Source organism: Mirounga leonina, unplaced genomic scaffold (assembly GCF_011800145.1).
Source record: "Mirounga leonina isolate KUSES-001 unplaced genomic scaffold, KU_Mleo_1.0 Mir_418, whole genome shotgun sequence".
Classification (NCBI taxonomy): domain Eukaryota; kingdom Metazoa; phylum Chordata; class Mammalia; order Carnivora; family Phocidae; genus Mirounga; species Mirounga leonina.
This window is the reverse complement of record NW_023270739.1, coordinates 1,404,933-1,425,859: the sequence shown is the minus strand read 5'-3', so window position 1 is coordinate 1,425,859 and position 20,927 is coordinate 1,404,933. Positions and strand designations below refer to the sequence as shown.

At 56.1% G+C, this 20,927-nt stretch overlaps 1 protein-coding gene across 1 annotated transcript in view; it reads right to left on the bottom strand.

Annotated features, from left to right (window-relative positions):
- Nucleotides 1–3,051, bottom strand: part of PHF21B (PHD finger protein 21B) — an 87,928-nt gene extending 84,877 nt beyond the window's left edge. The window contains exons 1-2 of the mRNA XM_034987323.1: nucleotides 2,892–3,051; nucleotides 1,920–1,985 (exon numbers count right to left, since the gene is read on the bottom strand). Coding sequence (XP_034843214.1) covers nucleotides 1,920–1,985; nucleotides 2,892–2,945 — 120 coding nt within the window. The 5' untranslated portion in view covers nucleotides 2,946–3,051. The remainder of the gene's footprint in view (nucleotides 1–1,919; nucleotides 1,986–2,891) is intronic.
- Between the last annotated feature and the right edge of the window lie 17,876 nt (nucleotides 3,052–20,927).

Sequence of the window (20,927 nt, the reverse complement as noted above, 5' to 3'; positions counted from 1 at the left end):
AATAGTAAAACTATTGCCATGTAGAAGCACACATAAAGACATTGTTGCAATAAATGCTGTGGATTACTGGATTCTCTCCCTCTCCCTCCCTCCCTCTCTCTCTTAAATCTTCCACTCAGAGCATAAGAGTCAACAACTTGTCGTTCTACCCAGTGAAAAAGGGCTTAGCATCCCTCGCTATCACACTGTACCGGATTTGGTGATGCGGTTTTTTTTTTTTTTTCTAAAAAAAAAAAATAATAATAATAAAGTATCTGATTTGATTCTACACAGCGATTAAACATCTTTGTGCTCAGCGAAGGGTCTTCCAACCCCTCCCCCTCCAAAAATGGCATCAAAGCAATCAAAATGGTAATGCCGGGCCTGGGTCCCCTCCCCCCGCGAACTCCCCGACTTCGCCGGGGCCGCGCGCCGGACCCCCCTCCGGCGGGAATGGAAGCTTCCACGCCTGGACGGGGGCGCGGGCCGGGCGGGCGGGCGGGCGCGCGCGGCCGGGGGGGGGGGGGCCGCGGCACCGACAGAAAGGGGTTAATGCATTCGTCGCAACCCTCCCGTCCAGCCGGGCGCCCCCGACCAGGCGCGGACCCGCGGGGACAGCCATCTTTCTTTCCGCAGTCCCCGGCCCCCTCCTCTTCCGCACGCCCCCTCCCACCACTTTTCAACTTTAAAGACTCGAAATTTACACCCGGCCTCCGAGTTCTCCCGCTCCGCGGTCGCCGCCACCCCCGCCGCTCTCGTCCCTGTCTCTCCCTCCACCGAAAACCCCTCCGGGGAGGGGGCATCGGATCCGCGGCCAGGAGTTGGGGGAGGACGGAGGGGGCCACCGCGGCGGCCGCAGCGGGGGCGGGGGCGGGGGCGGGGGCGGTGCTGTCCAAGTTTGGTGCTGGCGGCGGCGGCCGGCATTCCGAAGGAAGCGCGATCGATGGCCAGGGGGCGCGGCGGGGCGGGGGCGGGCCCGCGGAGGGGAGGGGCCGCGGGGAGGGGCGCCGGCGCCCCCGCCCCCGCCAGCCTCGGAGCCCCGGGAGCGCCATTGGCTGCGCCGCTCAAAGTTCTCGGCTCCGGGCGGCGCGGGGAAGGGGCGGGAGCGCGTGTGCGGGGAGCGGGGCGCGCAGGGGGAGGAGCGGAGGGGGAGGGGCGCGAGCGGCGGGGAGGGAGGGGGCGGGGGCGCGCGGCCGGCCGCGCTCTGGCGGCGGCATCTGTTCGTGGTGCTGAAACCCCGAGCGCTGAGCTCAGCGTAACTAAGTCACAATGGACAACTTTTCCTCCCCGGAGGGGCCGGGAGGGGGGTCGGCGGCCGTGCCCCCCACCGCGAGGCGCTCGTCGGGTGTCCCAATCCACGCCCGCAGGCCAGAGACCAAAGTTGGGGCAGAACTGGGGGGTCCTGGGGGCGCCTTTCTTTTGTTCCCCGGGAGCTGGCGTCAGGTTCCGAGAATAAAAAGTGATGCTGGAGAAGTGGAGGGGAGGGGGGAGCCCAGAGGAACGATTCTTTAAATCAGATTTGCAATGGAATCCAGAAATCGCTTCCAAGGAGTTTGGTGTCCAGGCCCGAAATACCGCCCCCCGCCACCCCCACCCTCACACCGGCGTGAAGTGGGGGACACCAAGCCGGGAGAAATCGCCACATTCCAAAAACATGTCCACCAACTCAAAATGGACGCCGGGCTGCTCGCCGCCTTTTAAGTGCAGCTTCTCTCTTTCGGCCACTGCGGGAGCCTTGCTCTCCCCCCTCGGCCTCCAAGAACCCGGCTCTTTCTTCCCAGAAAAAGGGGGGGCCGGGTAACTTTGAGGGCTGCAGACTCCTTTGGGAGTCTGAGCGTGCGGCGCCGAGGCCGGCACTTTTTAGGGTGCTGCCAAAGTGCCGGGCGACCCCTCCTCCCACCGCGGGCGGAGTTGGGGGGCGCAGGCTCCAGCTCGCTTACTTGTGTGTCGTTGAGCGCGGCGATCCGCGGCTGCCTTTCGTGGAGCTGCTTCTTGAGGTCGCCGTTCTGCGGAAACACGGAGGAGCGGGCTCAGGCCGGCCGCCCCGGGGGGTCGAGTGCGCCCGGGGCCCCGCGGGCCGCAGCCCCCCCCCCGGCAGCTCGCGGGCCGGGCTGTCCGCAGCGCGCCCCAAGTTCCCCGGGCTGCGTCCCGCACGCGCGGCGGCCGGGCAGTGCCGCGCGGGGCCGCTTACCTGTGGCTGCCGCCTCATCGGGGCAGCTCGCGGGGCGGGGCGGGGGCCGCGGCCACCCGGCGGCGCGCCCCGAGCCGTGCAAGTTTGCAGGCAGGGGTGCGTGTGCGAGTGAGTGTGAGTGTGACTGTGTGCCGGGGGAGGGGGGAGGAACAAAGAGCCAAGTAAACACGGCGAGTCCGTGTCGAGCAAAGCTCATAAATATTCAAGTCGCGTCCTAATCTCCCCAACACACACACGCGCACGCCGCAATTCCGCTCGGGCTCCGGCCGCCACGCCGCTGCCAGCCCGAGCAACAATCGCCAAAACTACTTTTGCAAACTGTGCGGGGCTGCACGGGGGTGGGGGCCGGGAGGGGGTCGGCCCACACTCTCACACAAACACCCCGGGGCAGGCTCACGAAGGGGCCCCCTCCTGGCACCCTCAGTCCTGCAGACCCTGCGTGGAGAAAGAGAAGATGCGGGGCTCAGGTCCCGCGGGCTCCGGACCCCAGCCCCCCAAACTGTGCAGGACTGCAAGAGAGGAGGGAGGAGGAGGAGCCCGGGGGGCGGGGGGCCGGGCACGTAAAAACTCCCCCCAGCCCCGGGGCAGCGTCGAGGAGGAGCCCTTTCCGGGCACCTTCAGCCGTGCAGACCCTGCGACGACGAGGAAGAGGACGCCGGGCTCGGGTCCCTGAAGCCCCCCCCCAGCCCCCCACTCCTGGCCTGGGGCCCGGGTCGCCTACCTGGTGGCGCGCGAGTTCCACGGCGAGCGCCTCGGGCCGGCTCTGCAGCTCCATCCCGGCAACTTGGGCAGCACTTTGCGCTCACTTTGGCCCCGGCTCCCGGGAAGTTGCGCGACTCCACGGGGGCGGGAGCGGGCGGGGCGGGCCGGGCCTCCGGGGAGGGAGGGGGCACAGGAGCCCCCTCCCCCAAGGCCGAACGGGAGGGAGGGAGGGGGGTCTGGCGAGGGGGAAGAAAGGCGGCTGGGCGCCGCGGCGCCGAGCCCGCGGCCGCTCCAACTCCTCAGGCTGCCCGGCAAGTTGCGCCGGGTCCCCGGGCCGCCCGCGCTGGCCGGCGCATGGCCCCCAGGCGCCGGGAGCCCCGCGCAGCCCCGCGCAGCCCCGCGCGCGTCCGCCCCGGCGCCACCGCCGCCCGCGCGAGCCGCCGGCCGGCAGGGACTATATTTCCTCCGGCGCGCGCCTGGATCTCGTTGGCCTCGGCAAAGTTGTGCCTCGGCGCGACGCTGATTCGGCAGTGCCCGGATGGAGCGGGCCGGGGCGGCGGGGGGCGGGGCCGGAGCCCGCCGCCCGCCCCGCCCCGCCCCGCCCGCGCGTGCGCACTGCAGCCCCGCCGCGGCCCGGTGCCCGACCCGAGAACAAAAGTGGCGGGGCGGAGGGGCGCAGCCTCGCGGGGCCGCGGTCGGGGCTGCCGGCCGCGGGGCCGTTCCGGCCGGACGCCCCTCCACCTCTGCGCCCCCCGCCCGGCCAGACGCGAGGAAACCGGGCCGCGCTGCCCAAGGCCGGGGCTGCGGAGACTTTCCGGTGGGAGGGGAAAAAATGTCCGTTTTCTTCCGTTTCTTTTCTGTTCTGGCTCTCGCTGCGCCCTCTCTTCCTCTACTCCCTCTTCCTGCCTCGGGCAGCCTCCCTCTGCTGCTTTATTTACACTGCCTGCCGTGCCCTCCCGCCGCCCTGCACACCGGCGCGGCTTCTCGGGAGATTGCGTTGGTCCTGCCGCCAGATTCCCCCACCGCCTGATGGCCACCGTGTTGTTTCAACAGTATGAAAATTGATCTCTTGACTCTTCCCTTAGTAATCTTTTTTTTTTTTTTACACTCACAATTAAACTCTCAACAGATGTCACTGGACTTTTTAAGGCTGTTGTTAAAAATCGTAAACACGCCCGGTCAATGTGACATGAAACAGTTACAAGTACAGCTTGCCGAGGTCGTATTCCAAAACTCCCAGCCCACGGCGAGGTTAATGTCTCCGAGTCGATATTACCATGGTGGAGTTACCATCCTCATCGATTATCGGCCGAGTGCTTTGTGCCCTCTCCATAGCATCCTGGTATGTTTGGAAGACGCTGGGGGCGGGGGGTGGGGGACGGTGCAGTCGTCTTTCAAAGGAAACGTTTAAACCAATAAATCAGTGTAACTTCATATTCCTGCACAGCACAAGATACGACGCAGGCGCACACGATCCACAGATGCCCCGCTCCGACATATGCCCACCCGCCACACGGCACTTCTGTCAGAAGTTGTTGGAATGTTTTTTCAGGTCAGGACCCCAGTGTGGCTCTGGCCTCCGTTTGGGCTTTTGCCACAAGTGACTTACGTGTTTGTCCCTTGGGCACCCAGATACCAGGGGCCTCTCATCTCTGACCCCAGTACCAGCCTTTAGAAAAAACTCGGTAACAGATCCCTGGTTAATCTGTGAGCTTTGTTATCCCACGCAAAACTAACACATGTTCTAAGTGGTCATGATCCATTTGGTCTAGCACCAACCAGGGACAAGCATGGTTCACCGAATGCAAAACAAAAGGGCTGACACTGGGCATCCTGAAGAGGCTCTGGCTCCTTCCACTCTGGGTTCAGCCCAACTCAGGATGGCATCCTCCCTCCTCAGTGCTTTCGCTGGCCTGGACACCAGCCTGGTAAAGTGGACCGCCCTGCGGGGAACAGTGGTCCGAGAGCCAGGGAGAGCTGTTGTGTGAGAGCCTTCCTGCTGTCATCTCTGTAAATGTCCCTGGCTTTTTGGTAAAAATTCATAATAATCTCGTTGGCCAGGTATGTCATTAAATCAACAGAGAGGACTCTCAGGTCATCTGTGACCCTCTCACGCTCGAAATGCCGGCTGGAGGAGACTGCTTTCTGCTGTGGAGACTTCGAAGTGCTGTCTGCAAGTTTCTGTTCATTAATTCAGGGCACAGTGATGCTCTTCTGCTTGGCTCTCTGTTGTTTTCGTAGCTACCTAATTCCTGAGCAAGCAACAAAGGCCCAGGGCTGGGGCACTCTCTGACAGTGAGGGAGCTGAAGCTGAAGTTCTCACGAGCAAACTTGCAGAGTCTGGTGTTGTCACTGCGGAGACACTGTTCTCTGACTCCGTCCTGCTCTCCCGGCTGCCCTCCCTTTGCCCATGCTGTGCCCTCCGTGTGGAGTGTCTTTTCCCTCACAACCTACCTTTTTAAAAATCCTCTTCATCTTCCTGTGTTCACCTCAAATACCCCCTTTTCTGGGAAACTTCCTTTAGTTTCTACACATGAATTCTTCACTCCTCCCCCGGGAGACCCACCATGCGGAGCTCTTTAGCATGGGGCGCATTCTGTACCATAATAAAGGTGATCGTTTTCTTCCCCATGGGCGCCCGAGCCAACTCTGAGTCTGGTCTGGGAGCAGAGCCCAGCATCAGTATGTTGATGGATGGTCCCGTATGCCTGGAACAAAGTAGGTGCTTAATAGAGGAGCAGGTGAGTGAGGGGTGGGTGGATAAATGGATGGATGGATGCTAAGAGAAATACAATCCGTTTCTGGAAAGGTGGGCCAAAATAATGGCCATAGGAGTGAGCAGTGTCTACAACCCATCCCAGAATCCATTATTTCTCTTCACCTGCATTGTGATCAAGTGGACAGGGGGCCTGGATTAGAGCTTGAATACCTGAGTTTGAGGTTAAAAATCGTAAACACGATTTGTTAAGGGCCCACCCCTTAACAGCCTCATGACCTTGGGCAAGTCACTCCACATCTCCTAGCCTCCGTTTCTTCAGATGTCAAAGGGGAATGGGAATTATCCAACCAACCATAGGTACCCCCAGATCCACTCAGGTCCTCGCAGCCTCAGACCTTGGCTACTTGCTCTGTGGGGAGCCCCAGTCACAGTCCGTCGCTGGCTTAACCAGTCAGAGGTGAGGGCCAGCCTGCAGCATGGTCTCCTGCACACGGCTGCCACAGCGGGGGTGGGGCAGCTCTGGCACCTCGTCCAACCCTGTGAACCGTGGGGGCCTGGCTGCTCCCTGCCTCCCCTGCTGGTTTCGAAGTGAAGCTTTGCACCTTGGACGTGGATCTGGCCCCCATGATGACCGACAAAGGCCGGAATAACACAAACTTGGAAGTCCAGGGGAGTTGGCTAGTACCTCATCAAATGAACTTAAAGCAACCAGAAACAGGATTCAGGAAGGAGCCAGCAAATCAATATCGCTCCCTTCCTTGGCTGGTTGGATGCTCTGGGTTGGATCCACTTTGTGTGAAGCGGCGGGCTTTGCAAGAATCCATCACCTTGACATTGCTTTCCTTCTTTCCCTCATCTTGCTGCCCTAGGATTGCACCCCAAAAATAGACTTTAAGGTTTGTTTTGCCTCTGTTTTCAAAGGACCCCCCGCTAAGAAGGGGGAGAGCTACAGGGTTCTGGTGAGGATTAATGAGATCACATCTAAGAAAGCCCTTAGTACACTGGAAAGAACAGAAAATGTTGGTGATAATTCTCAGACTAAAGAACTGGTCTTCAGTTTCTCCCCTGCATGAAAGGTTCCTATAAAAAGCCAAGGTGAATCTTGAAAGCAGCTCAGTAAGCATTTAATATGCACCCACATTGTACAGGGCCCTACACCAGGCGCTATGTGATAGACATCCGATTAGACGGATCCCTGGCTCTTGGGGGGACTCTGGTGTGGTGAGGTTCCAAGAGAGAAAACACAGACATAAGAAATGATAATCCCAGGGGCCCTGCATTAAAAATAGCACAGAATGAGGGGAATGGGGGAGTGGGGGAGGGAAAGGTTAATTCTGGGAAGGGTGGTCAGAAAGGGGCTGTCAAGAAGTCATTTGAGCAGTGCCTTGAAAGGGTAAGAACAGCATTTGTTCTGGGTTTTACCATTCATGAAGCATTCTCCATATCTGTGATCTCACTGACCCTCAGAGGAGTTCCAGGATGTAGGTTGGGCACCCCCAGTTTTGAAGGTTGAAGGACCAATGCGGAGGGCCCTAGCTTCACTGGGAGGGATGCACAGACTGAGGCAGAGGAGACCCGGGCTCTTCCACTTAGGAGCTGCGTGATCTTGGGCAAGTTGGCTGAGGACAGATTGGTTTGCAATGACAGGGAAGGGTACTGTAGCAGAGGAAGCAGCATAAGCCAAGGTCCTGAGGCAGAGACCTCGGAGGCCTCTAAAATTCTTACCCTTTCAAGGCTCTGCTGTAACGGTGGAGAGAAGTAGGGCGGAAAAGATCGTGGGACCAGACCACATGGGTTTCAATGTGGCACGCCGGCGGGGGGACCCGCCCAAGGTTTCTGCACAGTTCCGGTCAGCTCTGTGCACTGACATGACTGCATGGTGATGCGAAGGTTGCAGGACAAGGTGGGGGGCAGCTGGGAGGTGAAGGCCAAGATCCAGGACAGAGGTGCCCACCTGGCCTGAAGGAGAAGACAAGGAGAGAGGGCCACCACGGGCCCCCGCCGAGATGAAGCGTGGGGAGTAGCAGGAAGGGACTCGAATGTCTGGTGCGGGGCACACCCATGTGAGTGAGGTCTCGGGGAGGGTACAAATTTGACTTTCCATTAGTGATCCTGTTGTAGGCACCATTTATTGAGAGCTTTCCCTCTGCCCTCTGCAGAAGGCACCCTTTATTTCATGTGATCCTGTGGAGGGGAGTACAACTATCCCCACTTTCCAGATGAGTACACTGACACTCAAAGTGGTTCCGGAACCTTCCCAAGCTGCATAGCTATGGAGGTGGTATCCACGCACATCAGAGGCCTACGACAGTTCCGTTTGTGATTACTGTCCTGGGTAATATTTAACAGTGTCCTTTTTGACTCTCCAGTGTGTCCCGGCCTGGAGGACTAATTGTATGGTCAGCCCGCTATAGGGATGGGGGCAGAATTCACCCCCCCCCCAATTCTCATGGCTCCAGCGCCTGCTGTCTTCCCAGGACTCCACTCTGTCTCACCCGGCATGGTGCCCCATTATCTAGAGCAGTGGCCGGAGGTCAGGGTCGAAGCCTGGGGCACTGGTGCAGGGCACTCAGGTTCCAGCGGGGCTGAGCCACAGGACAACCTCAGCGTCACAGACTGTTACTCTGCTTCCTGCAAATGGGTGGCCAGGCCCTGTCCAGTGGCTTGCGCACCAGCTCGGAGCCTGCACGGTGTATCTGGGAGACGTCTGCCAAACACGGACAGGCTCAAGCCTGGAGCCTGCTGTCCCTGAGCATCTCCTGGAATGTCGCTGGGCACCTCCACTGGCCAAGCCCCGCTCTAAGCTCACCGGCCCCAGGGCGCCTGGGTGGCTCAGTTGGTTAAGCTCACCGGCCCCATGGGCAGCAGCATCCTCCACTGATCCTGGAGTCACCCTCTCCTCTGATGTCCCGTATCACACACACTTCAGGTAATTAGTTAAGTTGAGATCATACTGGATCAGGGTGGGGTCTACCTCCAATATGACTGATGTCCTTCTCAGAAGAGGAGAGGAGGGACCCAGAAACACATGGGGACAATGCTATGTGATGACAGAGACAGAGATTGGAGTCCCTAAGTCAAGAAACGCCAAGGATTGTCAGAGCCACCAGAAGCTGGGGGAGAGGAGGCCTGGGAAGGATTCTCCTCCTTCGAAGGACCAGACCTATCGACATCTGGATTTAGGACTTCCGGCTTCTGGGCTGTGAGAGGATACATTCATGTTCCTTTAAGCCCCCAGTGTGTGGTACCTCATTACAGCAGCCCAGGAAACCCACACCCAGCCAAGCCTCCCTTGCAATGAGCAGACAGGCTCAGGTCCCCGTCCCACTGCCCCACAGTCCTGCGGGCACACGGGCCTTTCCCAGACCCTCACTCCTGCGTCTCCCGGGGAGAAGAGGGGAGCACAGGGTCGGGTATGTTCCGATCCACAGTGACCCAGAACCTCTCAGGTTTTAGAAGTCATAGGATGTGTGTGCCAAGCATTTTCAGACATCTGCAGTGGACCAGTGCATCACCCAGTAATCACACGCCTCCATATTTCCACTGCCAAATGTGCAAATACACACCAGAAGGGAAACGAGAACCACCCAATGACCTCCTGTCAGCTCACATCAGGGTTTGCTGCCAAGCAGGGGTGAGCACCAAACTTATCAGCGTAACACCGAGCATGTTTTGGATTTCAGAACTGCACGTAAGGGATTGTGCACACAGTCGGCCAATGAGAACTCATTGATTTCCCTTCATCACCACCCTGGCCCTGGCCCCACTGTGTCTTTAACTGATTCCAACTACACAGCCGTTCCCAGGCCTGGGAGGACAGGAATTATTGCTGTCCTGCTACCAGGGGGTAAACTGAGGCAAGGAGACGCCCACGGGACACACTCAGCGTCACCAGGAGCCCAGGGTGTGTGCCCATCACGGCACAGACTCCATACCTTGGACCCCCCCCCAATGCTCTCGCCCCCTCCCGGCACCAGACAGCATCTGCTCACCTGCACGGCCCCTGTGTATTCATTCTGAGGCTGTTACAAAGCGCTGCGCACTGGGGGGGCTCAATCCACAGAGACCCGTTCTCTCAAGACTGGAGGCTGGAAGCCAAGAGCAGGGGGGCGGCAGGGTCCATTCCTTCCGAGGCTGTGGGGGACACTCTGTTCCAGGCTTCTTTCAGCTTCTGGGGGTTTGCTGGCATCTTTAGCATCACCCCAACCTCTGCCTCCATTTCCAAATGATAGGCTCCCTGTGGATGTGCCCCTGTGTCCAAAGTTCCCCCGTTTATAAGGGCACCAGTCATGTTGGATTAGGGGCCACCCTCATGACATCATTTTAACTTGGTGACTTCTCTGAAAACCCTATTTCCAAATAAAGTCCCATGCTGAGGTACTGGGGTTAGGACTCCAACATAGGAATATTGGGAACACAGTCCAACACAACAGTTTATCAGGAGATTTCTTTCTGAGATGGCCAACTGCATATGGAGGAGTGTGGAACACTGAGTTTCCATTCACTCCCTATGCATTTATTAAGCATGGACCCTGTGCCCGTCCCTGCGCTCCTGTGAGTTCTTAGTCATTGCTGCTGATTTGCATATCTAGTCCCACGTAGCAGGCATGCACAGGGACTATGGCTGTGCTTTGCTTGGACGTTTTGCTAATTTGGGATGGACTCTGCTCCTTTACTCCCCAAGCCACCTCCCTATCCTCTCTTCAGGAGCCATGCATTTCACCTGATTTATAAATGGAAGAGACAGGATGCCCATCCATGTGCTCTGGGAACCCTCTACCAGCCAGAGAAGGAGAGGTGGAACTGAGGCCACGGGGGGAGGCCTTGGCTGGCCCTCCTTTGGCCGACCGCTGCCAAGGTCCCTGGGTGACACTTGCCGTCTCTGACCCATGAGAGTCCTTCCTGTACTCAGTGAAAGCTTTTACTTGAGCTCAGGAGGCAGCTGGGACTGGAGCTCCAGGCTCCTGGCTCTCTTCATTTATATCAGCTACACGTCAGTTGACTATAGTTTGGCAATTTTTTAAAAAGATTTTATATGGGGCACCTGGATGTCTCAGTTGGTTAAGCGTCCGACTCTTGGTCTTGGCTCAGGTCATGATCTCAGAGTCCTCAGATTGAACCCTACGTCATCAGGTTCTGCTTGAGATTTTCCTCTCCCCCTCCCTCTCCCCCTCCCCTGCTCGCTCTCATTCTCTCAAATAAATAAATCTTTTTTTTTAAAAGATTTTATTTTAAAGTAATCTCTACTCCCAACGCGAGGCTGGAACCCATGACCCCAAGATCAAGAGTCACATGCTCTACCAACTGAGCCAGCCAGGCACCCCTACAGTTTGACTTTTTTTTTTTCAAATATAGTTATTCCCAAAAGTCTCAAAGGTTACATTGCTTTACAGGACATTTCTAAGCTATATACCTATTGCTAAGTCAGCTAGAGCTGAAAGACAAGTCACCATGTTAATGGATTATATGTTGACAATGAACTGAAGACCAGCTTGTTTCTGCCATCCAAAATCCCTTCCAACACGAACAGGACTGTTCTGGAGGCTGAATGAATCCCCCCAGGGCAGGGTGGTGCCCCTTTCCAGGCTGGGGAAGGTTCTGTGGGTCTTGTTCAAAGCTGAGGCTCCTTGGGTATTTGGAAAGGTAGAGGATGAGGAAGGAGCCAGCATGGACGGGTCACCCATCACTGTATGTGCCTACCCCAGGCTAACTGGACTGTTTCGCCATATCATCATTTACGTCAATCTTGTGCCCTGCCCCCCTGCATGGCAGATGTAATTGCTCGATCTTTGAAAGGGAAGCCCCGGGAAGCTAAAAAGTCGTCCCAGATCTTGGCCAGTGTGGGCTGGGGTGAGGATTCAAACTCGGAGCTGTCTGATTCCAAACCCAGGACGGTTCCACCGCTCTGGCCACCTCCCCTGCTAGCTGGGTCTCCATCCTGGTGCCATTACAAGTTTGGGGTCTAAAAGCCATTTGGGGGAGTTGTTTTTCTATTTCCCAATACATTTTCTTAGCTCCCCTGCAAACAACAGTACAGTTTTCAAAGGCAGAATTCAAAACCCAGAGAAATCACGTTACTGAGGCATGGCTGATCCCCAGAAAGCTGTGTATCCTCAAGGTGCACGACTTGGTAAGCCGGGAGGTAAGTGATGAGACCATCACCACAGTCAAGGCCATGAACTTATCCATCCTCTCTAAACGTTTCCTGCTGCCCTTTTTATTTAAGACTTTTTAAATGTTTCCTTTTTTTCCTTTTACGGTAAGGGCACATCACATAAGATCTAGCATCTTGGCAGCGTGTCTGACTACAGTGCCCGGGCCTGCTGGCTAGGCCTATGGGGTACAGCGGACCTCCAGCTCCGATCCTCTGCCTCAGCCCCCATGAACGTCTCCACCCCTCCATGCGATCAGCCCTAAAACGGGGAACAGAGATGTGGACTGGGCTGAGAGAGAGGGTCAGAACTGGCGAGGTGGCTGCTGGACAGGGGAGGAGACGAGAATTAGCCCTTGCAGAGAACTTCCAAGGGGCAACACTAAGCATAGCCACACACGCTCTTTGATTGATGATTTCATAATAGTCCCTGGGAAGTGTTAACGTCCTGCCCCGTTTACAGAGGAGAGAACCGACGTGCAGCCATGGGAATCAACAGCCTAGAGTCACCAAGCCTGTAAATCAGGGGGGAGCCCTACATTTGAATCTGGGTCTGCCGGATCCCAAAATGGCAGCTCTCGATTCCAGAGGAGCACCTGCCAAAGGAAAGCTCTCTGGGCCCCAGGGTTGGGAGTGGCAGCGGCAGATCAGGGGAATGGGGGAGCCCAGCATTTGAAATCTTCAGCCTTTCTTCTGGGAGGTGTGGCCACCAAGCTGACAGCCTCGGGGAACCACCCTCACCACCTCCTAGTAGAAGCTTCTCTGGGGGGAAGGAGGGAGTGGGGACACAGGTACCTGATCATCCTTGGAGTCAGAAACTGTGGGCTGGAGGCTTGGCAGGTGCCCGTGGGCTCCTGGCTTCACCTCTGGGAGTTTGGGCTCCTCCTGGTGAAAGTGGTTGATGTGGACATCGAGTGAGAAAACAGCCAGGGAGGGACAGGAGGTTCCCAGGTGCAGCCGGACCGCCTGGCCCCCCACGGCAGGAGCCGCAGAGACAAAGGTAGTCCCCCACAGGAGCCAAGCCCCGGCACCACCGGAAATGTTTCTGTCCCAAAGCTTCTATTATTAGCAGAACCATCCTAATTAGTACTTTTACACCCACATCATAGACTCTAAGTCAGAGGTTCAATTCTCTTCTGAGAATGAGTCAATGTGTTGCACATATATGTAGGATGCCCTTTAGAAGGAGAAGTAAAATTCCTCTGGAACACACTGTGGGCTAAGCCTTATTTCTCCCTCACCTTTACGCCTGGAAGGCTCAAGAAGTCACAAGAGTGGAATTGCTTCTCTGATTTTCTTTCTCACACTTGGTGATGTTTTTACTTCCAGGCTTCTGGCCAAGCAGTGACTCTGACCCTGGGACCTCTCTGTAGAGTCATCGCAAAAGTTATGTTTCATTATCTGTCCCCGAGCCTGGTTCTTCTCTCCACGGACAAAGCCAAAGTGCATCTGGGGGAGTAATTATTGGGGAACAGAGTGAGGAAAAATGGAATTTCATTCCTAGGCATCATGTGTGGGTCCTACAACGTTTCTTTCGGCCATCATGCTGGAGGCTATGGGGACATGGGATCCTGCTAGGGTCTCCCAGTCTGATGGGGGTAACAGGTTCCTGCCCACCACCTCACAGGTGGGCCCAGAACAGATGCTGGTGAGAGGTACAAATAGGGACTGGAAAGCACGCAGGACGGAGTCCCCATTCTCGCTGGCAGGCTTCACATGTCATCATTCCCCTGGCCCCTGTGACACTCGGGGGAGGAGGCAGGGTACTGCCGTCACCTCCACTTTTCCTGGTTGAAACTGAGGCTCAAGGCAGGTTACTTGCAAGTCACCTAGTTGGTGGATGTCAGTGAGGATTTAGATGCCGAGGCGTGAATGCACAGGTGGGCTTGGGCACGGGCGTGCCGGGAGAGGAGAGAGGTGGTGGCTTAGCTTGGATCTAAGCCAGAAGCTGGTCCCGAGTAGGATTTGAATGGAAGAGTTTAGCTGGGCAGTGATCCAGGGAGGTGATCCCAGGAAGCACCTGCAAGTATGGGAAGTGGCCCAGGGAAAGGAAGGAAGCCCAAAGTGAGTTAAGGAGCAGGTCACCAGGGTGGGCCACAGGGCTCTAACTGGGAAAGCATGTGGACCTCAACTCTGACTCGTCCTACTCAAGGGGAGAGAGCTGGGGTAGCTCTCCCCCAACTCCCTGCCCATCATTGATCAAGGACTGCTCCTGGGGGACATTCTCCTCACACCTGCTCCCGAGGCTGCAGAGTTGCAGATGATCACAGTAGAAGCTTCGGGGTGCATGGACGGAAGGCAGGAGAGTGCGAGGAATGGGACAGGGCATGGCAGCATCTGCCCAGCAAGAGAGGATTAGAGCTACGCCAGCAATGGAGACAGAGGCCCAAAGCAGTTAGGACAGTCGGCAGGCACGGGGAAGTGGGGAAAGGCTCCAACTGCGCTGTTGTCGGTGGGATTCAGACGCGGGGTGGGGCGGGCAGCGATCTAGACCTGGCCTTGCTCTGGTGGTAAGAGCAGGAGAGGCAGGTGTGGTGAGGAGCTGCGAGGTGAAGCCGAGTAGACACGAGCCCTGAGACAAGAGGCTCCGAAATGTTTCTGCCTGTCGGGCCTGTGAAACCAAGTGGGTAATGAGGTTGCCCCACACCAAGGGGGCAGGCTGAGAGGCCGCTCTGGGAGGGGCTGTGGCCTCGGCAGATGCTGATGGCTAGGGCCATCAGACAGCTGCAAGCTTGGTCCAGAGCGCCAAGGGATGAGCTCGGTGGCTCTCAGCTGTCCCCGCCATGCTGCCCTGAATCTGCCCCGGACTTGGGCCTCTCCAGGGGCTGATGATGGTGCTCCCGTGATGTCCTTCGGGGGCCCTGCACTTGTCTTTTCTGAGAGGTAAAAGGAGCGGGACAGCCAGTGGGCTCCGGTGGGGGGTGGTTTCTGAAGCCTGGCTGTCACCCTGGCTGAATGGCGTGCAGGCAGCTGTTTACCCTGAGTGTCCATTTCTCCCCCGATACAGTGGGGGGCCACCCATCCCGGAGACAGTTGCAAAGTGTGCCCCACGTGCCAGTGCGGACATAAAATGAGTCAATGGAGTGCCTGGTTCTTGGCGACAGGAGACTGCTTGTACGGGGCTCAGCTGGCCCCCAAAGTGCAGATGGCGCACCTGGGAGTCAGCCACCTGGCAGAGCACCTGGCATGAGAGGCCAAGAAGACGGGCCTTGAAGGTCTGGGGCCAGGACCTGCCAGTCATGGGCTGTCTCGATGAAGGGGTGGTCCCCGCCCCTGGTCGCTGGAACAGGACAGTATCCAAGACAGAAGGAAGCAGTGCGACCCATGGCGTAGGATGGGTGAGGGTGACACAGCTGGGCGGGTGGGGTGGGAGAACAGGGACAGGAGGGTGTCCAGGGCAGCGTCCGGTTTCTGGCCTGGGCGACTGGGCGATGGAGTGGGATTGCAGGGGTGGGGGAGGGGAGGTTGGGGAGATGGTGAAGCTGGGGTGTTAAGGCCCTGCCCTCCCCCAGGCCTGTCTAGGGGATGCGCTGTGACCCATAAAGGGCCAAGTTCCAGTGCAGGGGTAGGCAGGCAGGGGGAAGTGAGGTTTGTGGTCATTTTCCTCCCTGTATGGGGTTGGATAGGTCCTCACAAAATTCACATCTTTCCCAGAACCCCAGAATGTGGGCTTGATATGGAAATAGGGTCTTTGAAGATGTGCCCAAGCTAAGATGAGGTCATTCTGGAAGAGGGTGGGGCCCCGAGTCCAATGTCTGGTGTCTTTACTATTGCTATTATTATTATTTTTAAAATAATTATTAAAAAGTGTCCTACAGCTCTTCAGCCACAGCTACAGATGCGGCCCTGGAGCGACATGGCGAGGCCAGCCTGGGAGCCCCTTCACCTCAGCAAAGCCCAGCTCACGTGCCTGGCTGCACCCGAGTGGGCATCCCCCGACAGCGGGGCAGGTGACAGAGCAACTGGGGATGGGTGGCACTGTTCTCTCAAGAGTCACAGAACACAGCCGACCCACCTGATGACATGGTAGTAAATCCTCTACACAGCTTTGTTTTCTTAAAAAAAAAAAAAAAAAAAATTGCATCCCAGTGAAGTTCAAGTCCAAGAGCAGAAGAGTCCCTGAATGCAAAGGTTGGGGGCCCCACCCACGGCCTCCTGCGACCCGGCCTGTTTGAGCTCTGCCTTCATCCGGTCACCTGGGTGGGTCGGGGTTCCAGAGTGGAGCAAATGGGACAGAGACACACGACCACGTGGTGACAGATGCAAGGGACAGCTAGGACGGCCAGCAACCCCAGAAGCTGAGAGAGGCTGAGCAGATTCCACCCTGGAGCCTGCAGAGAATGCACAGCATGGCTAACACCTGGGGTTCGGACTCCAGACTTGCTCTTGTTTAAGCCGCCCGCCAGCCAGCCGCAACCTTGGGGCTCCATTGTTCTCAGCCCCTGCCAGTTCTTGCGTCCGTGGCCTGTGTTTGGAAACACAGAAAGTCGAGTTCAATTATTCATGCACATAGTCAGCATATTTTTTCCCCATAGTTCATGGAAAACTTTCAAGGACTTTCAAAAAAAAAAAAAAAAAAAAAAACGAAACAAAACTCTTTTATTCTCTCCCCGTTTTAGTTAGCCGAATGCCAAAACAGCAGAACAGAACAGCGTCCTGCTTCCTGTCCCCCCACCACCAGCTCCCTGCTTCACATCTGAGCGTGCAGATTCCAAATTAAAGAACACTTATGAGGCACGCATCATGTGTCAGCTACCACAGGAGACGCTGTAAGTTATAATAATCATAATAGGCAAGTTTATTGAAAGCGTGCGTATTTAAATGCCAGGCATTATGCTGAGGGCTTTCATCAAATGAAGCCCTCAATCATTCATGAAATGATTCATGAAGAATCATCTTGATCCTTCACCAAGATGCTATGAGGGAGGTATTATTAGTCCCATTGTACAGATGTGGAAACTTGAGGCCAACATACATCGAGTCTAAGGAAGCATGGCTGGTGAGTCCTTGTTTCCGACCGAAACTGCCCCAGTGCAAGCCGGTGAGCTACCCGCTTCATTGCAGCTATGCTGGGCTTGCGAAGGATGCACGGCAAACCCTGGGCAGCGTGCTGACTGCTGCGACCGGTGGACAACACAGCCCGGGAGGCTGAAATACGGGCTTCTAGCTCCAGTTTATCACCTGCTGGGGAGGACATAGGTAAAAATCTTTCAATGGCCACGCGGCAGTCACCAGCAAGAATGGTAGCTAAGGAGTTAAGGAGAGTTATTACTAACATTTATAACAATGCAATGAAGACAATTATTAAAACCATGAGAGGTGCCCTGAACCAGTGTTAATTGCAATAATTACTCATTTATTGGGGGAATTAGAAGATGAGTCGAGGTTTGTAAATCAGGGAGGAATGAGAAAGGTAACGATTCGTGAAAATGTGTGAACTTGGAAGTTCTGGAGATCTGCCTGACAGCGGTCAGAGAATTTCAAAACCGTTGTTTATCCGAGGATACTCCCCCTCAGGGATAGCTGCTGATATATCACATCTCCTAAAAGTGCAAAAAGAAAGAAAAAAAGAAAAATAGATGGTTACCTTGAACCCTAGGATCTTTCTATCCACGCTAAAGTGACAGTAAACCGTGGAGCATACGGGGCACGCCGAGGGTCAGGGGCGTTGTGCATCACCCCCTCTGCCCACCGCCAGTACCAGCCCAGTGCCCACATCGGGGCGGGCGATCACCGACGTCGTGGTGACTGTGATTTCTGTGAGTCGTGCCGTCACAAACAGGCACCGAGTCGGGGGGGTTCCATCCAGCTAACCACTGGCTTGGCCGCCACTCGTCTTAGGTAAGGCCAGTGCAAGATGCAGTTTGTACACTTGCAGGTGTGAGTGTGCGTGTGTGGGTATTTATTTGTGTGCCTGTGTCCCAGTGGATCCAGCTTGGTGCTAAATAAATAGTTAAAAGGGGCGCCTGGGTGGTTCAGTTGTTAAGCGTCTGCCTTCAGCTCAGGTCATGATCCCAGGGTCCTGGGATCGAGCCCCGCATCGGGCTCCCTGCTCGGTGGGAAGCCTGCTTCTCCCTCTCCCGCTCCCTCTGCTTGTGTTCCCTCTCTCGCTGTGTCTCTCTCTGCCAAATAAATAAATAAAATCATAAATAAATAAATAAATAAATAAATAAATAAATAAATAAATAAATATGTTAAAAATTGGAAATCTGTGTAAACTTGTGGTTTGTCGTTAAATTTCCCATTGGAAACCATGCACTAGAAAAGCTTCATGTTGCAAAATCTTGTGGATGCTTCGTTGTTTGTGGATGTGAAGGTTGTGCCCTCGGCCCACCCCGGCTCGCAAAGCTAAGAGGATGGATCCAGAACCAGAGACAGGGAGAATGCGGAAATATGCCAAATAGCTCCTCACCTCAGCGTCCTTAATCCAACTTCCCCCATGTCCACCAGACCCTAGGGGCTGCGGGATTGACCTTGACCAGCTCAAGAAGCAACAAACCTGGGCCTGTGTAGGATGGAGCCCTGGATCCTAATCTCCCTTGCACATCATAGGGAAAGGGTCCTGCGTGCATGAGAACCAGCCCCAGAGAAGGGCCCTCCGTGGTTCTGAATGTCCAGTGTGTCCTGACGCCTCTGCCTGAACCAGCGTGTCTGCCCAGAAGTCAACATGCACCGCTGGGCAGGGCCACCAGACGTTCCTGCACCGATTTCTCTTGTAAGGGAGATGTGTGATGAGGCAAGACCACGAGCCTTCATCAGGGTATCTCTGGCTGAAAACAAAGACGGAGGTTTCAGATAGAATATTTTAAAACTTAATCATCCCCGGCTTTCAAAATCAGAAGCTCGTTCAAGTGAGCAAAAATTCGTACCAAAAGGAGAAGAGCCAACACGTCGGAATTAATTCAGTTCTGGCCAACTGAGGCTTCCTGATGTCGGGTCATAGGAAACGTGATGCAGAAGGAAGGGGTCTGTAAGGCAAGTGATTTCCACACATGACCTCAGGTTTACCTGGAGCAGTCCAAGCACAGACTTCAGGGCCCCCACCTGAGGGGCCTCAGTCTCCCTCACTTCACAGTGGGGCGGGGGAGGGAATAACAGTACTTACCTCAGGGGGCTGTTGGGAGAATGATGTCTTTACACCTATGTTCCTGGCACTTGGTGGGTAGAGCTGTGTCCCCCAGATACCCTCATGTCCTAACCCCTGGGTCCTGTGCTTATGACCTTATTTGAAAGTAGGGTCTTTGCAGGTGTGACCAAGTGAAGTGAGGGGGGATTGGATTAGGGTCTGGAGTCTTTAGGAAAGAGGGCAATGTAGACACACATGGCGGGAAGGTCATGTAGAGACAAGGTGGAGACTGGAGGGAACGCCAGGGATTGGCAGCAACACCAGATGCTAGGATAGGGGCATGGGATGGATGGATTCTCCCTTGGAGGTTCCAGAAGGAGCCAGCCCCACCGACCTTTATCTCAGATCCCGTGGGCAGGGCGGCAGCGGGGGGGGGGGGGGGTTAGCTGGTGCCTGTGTTCCAGGAACCCATGGTGTCCCCCGCAACTTCCTCCCAAAAAGAGTTTCATAGTAAACAAGAGCGAAATGGGAGCTCTGCAATATGCACTGAGCGTTCACATCCAGGGTTGCTGAGGGGATCAGTTCGAGGCCAGAGGCTTCACCATTTGAGTTGCAAAATGAATAATGTCTCATAATCAACCAATTTAGCAAGAAGTTGGAATGAATAGCCGCTGGGCGAGGTTTCCTGTTGTGAGGGCCCAGGTAGGCTGATGAAGTCCCCTGTGGGGATTGTCATGCTGGCGTCCGTGACCTCCACCATAGAGAAGAGCCGGCAGAAGCCCAGCCTGGCCACTGGGCCCTCAGTGCTGCCGGGAGCTCCCAGTAGCTCCTTGCTGCCTCGGGCTACTCCGTCCAGACCCTCCCCAGTTGGTCCCCACCAGCCCCTGGGCACGGGCCCAGCCCCTCCACCCCAGTGCGGTCCTCTTAGCCATCCCCGGGATGGGCTCTTTCCCCCCTGGGAATGCTCAGCTCCACTCTCCACTCCAGATCACTGTGGGCGGGGGGCAGGGGAGGGCTGTTTGCAGGGTTCATGGTCTGACTCAAAGCCCCCTTCTATGAAGCTGCAGGTCATTGCTCCCCCATTCCTCCTAGCCTTGATGGACAGGTATGATATCTACATACTTGACTGACTGATCGATCGACTGATTTTTTGATCCAAATATATATATATATATATGTTCAGTGCCTCCCATGAGCTGAGCCAGGAGAAGCAAGTCTCCTGACGTAAGAAGAACTTCCGTCTGGGGTAAGAGACAATGGATGTGGAAGCAGGTGCCCCGAGCAGGTGAGAGAGTGCTGAGCTCGGGCTGCCATAACAGAATGCCACAGACCGGGGCGCATACACACGGACATTCACTTCTCTCAGTTCCCAGTGGAGGCTGGGCAGCTCGAGATCAAAGTGCCAGAAAATGCAGTTAGCGGTGAGAGCCTCCTCCCAGGTTTGCAGAGGGCCACCTTCCCACTGGGTCCTCACATTCCTGAGTGTGTGTGCACGGAGGGAGAGAGACTCTCCTTGTTCCTCTTAGAAGGCCACCAACCCTACGCGATTAGGAGCCCACCCTCATGACTGCATTTAGACTGACTTACCTCCTAAAAGCCCCATCTCCAGATACAGTCACACCGGGCGGTAGGGCTTTGACATACAAATTTGGGGGGAATGCATTTCAGTCCACAGCCAGCTCTATGCAGGAGAACACAGCTGGGATGGGGTGGGGGGGCGGTGCGGGGGGAGATGACAGCAGCGGCCATTTCTGCTTTGCAGGTCAGAGGCTCTTTGAAGAGCTGACATGGGAGCAGAGGCCTAGCTGATGGGAGGGAGGCAGCCAGGTAAAGAATGGGGGCAGGGCAGTACAGTTGGAGGGAAAGCCTGTGCAAAGGCCCTGGGGCAGGAACCGCAGGGAGGCCGGTGTCCCAGGAGGTGAATGAGTGAGTAGGATAGGAGGGAGGTAGGGGATTAGGTCAGAGAGGTCACCAAGCCTAAAATTCATCAAGCCTGGGTTTGATTCTGCAGGTGACAGAGGCTGTGTCGGGGACACCACCCTCAGACTAGGCAGAGAGGGTGGGGTGGAAGCAGGGGGCCAAGATGGGTGGCCAAATGGTCTAAGAAAGAGAGGACTGG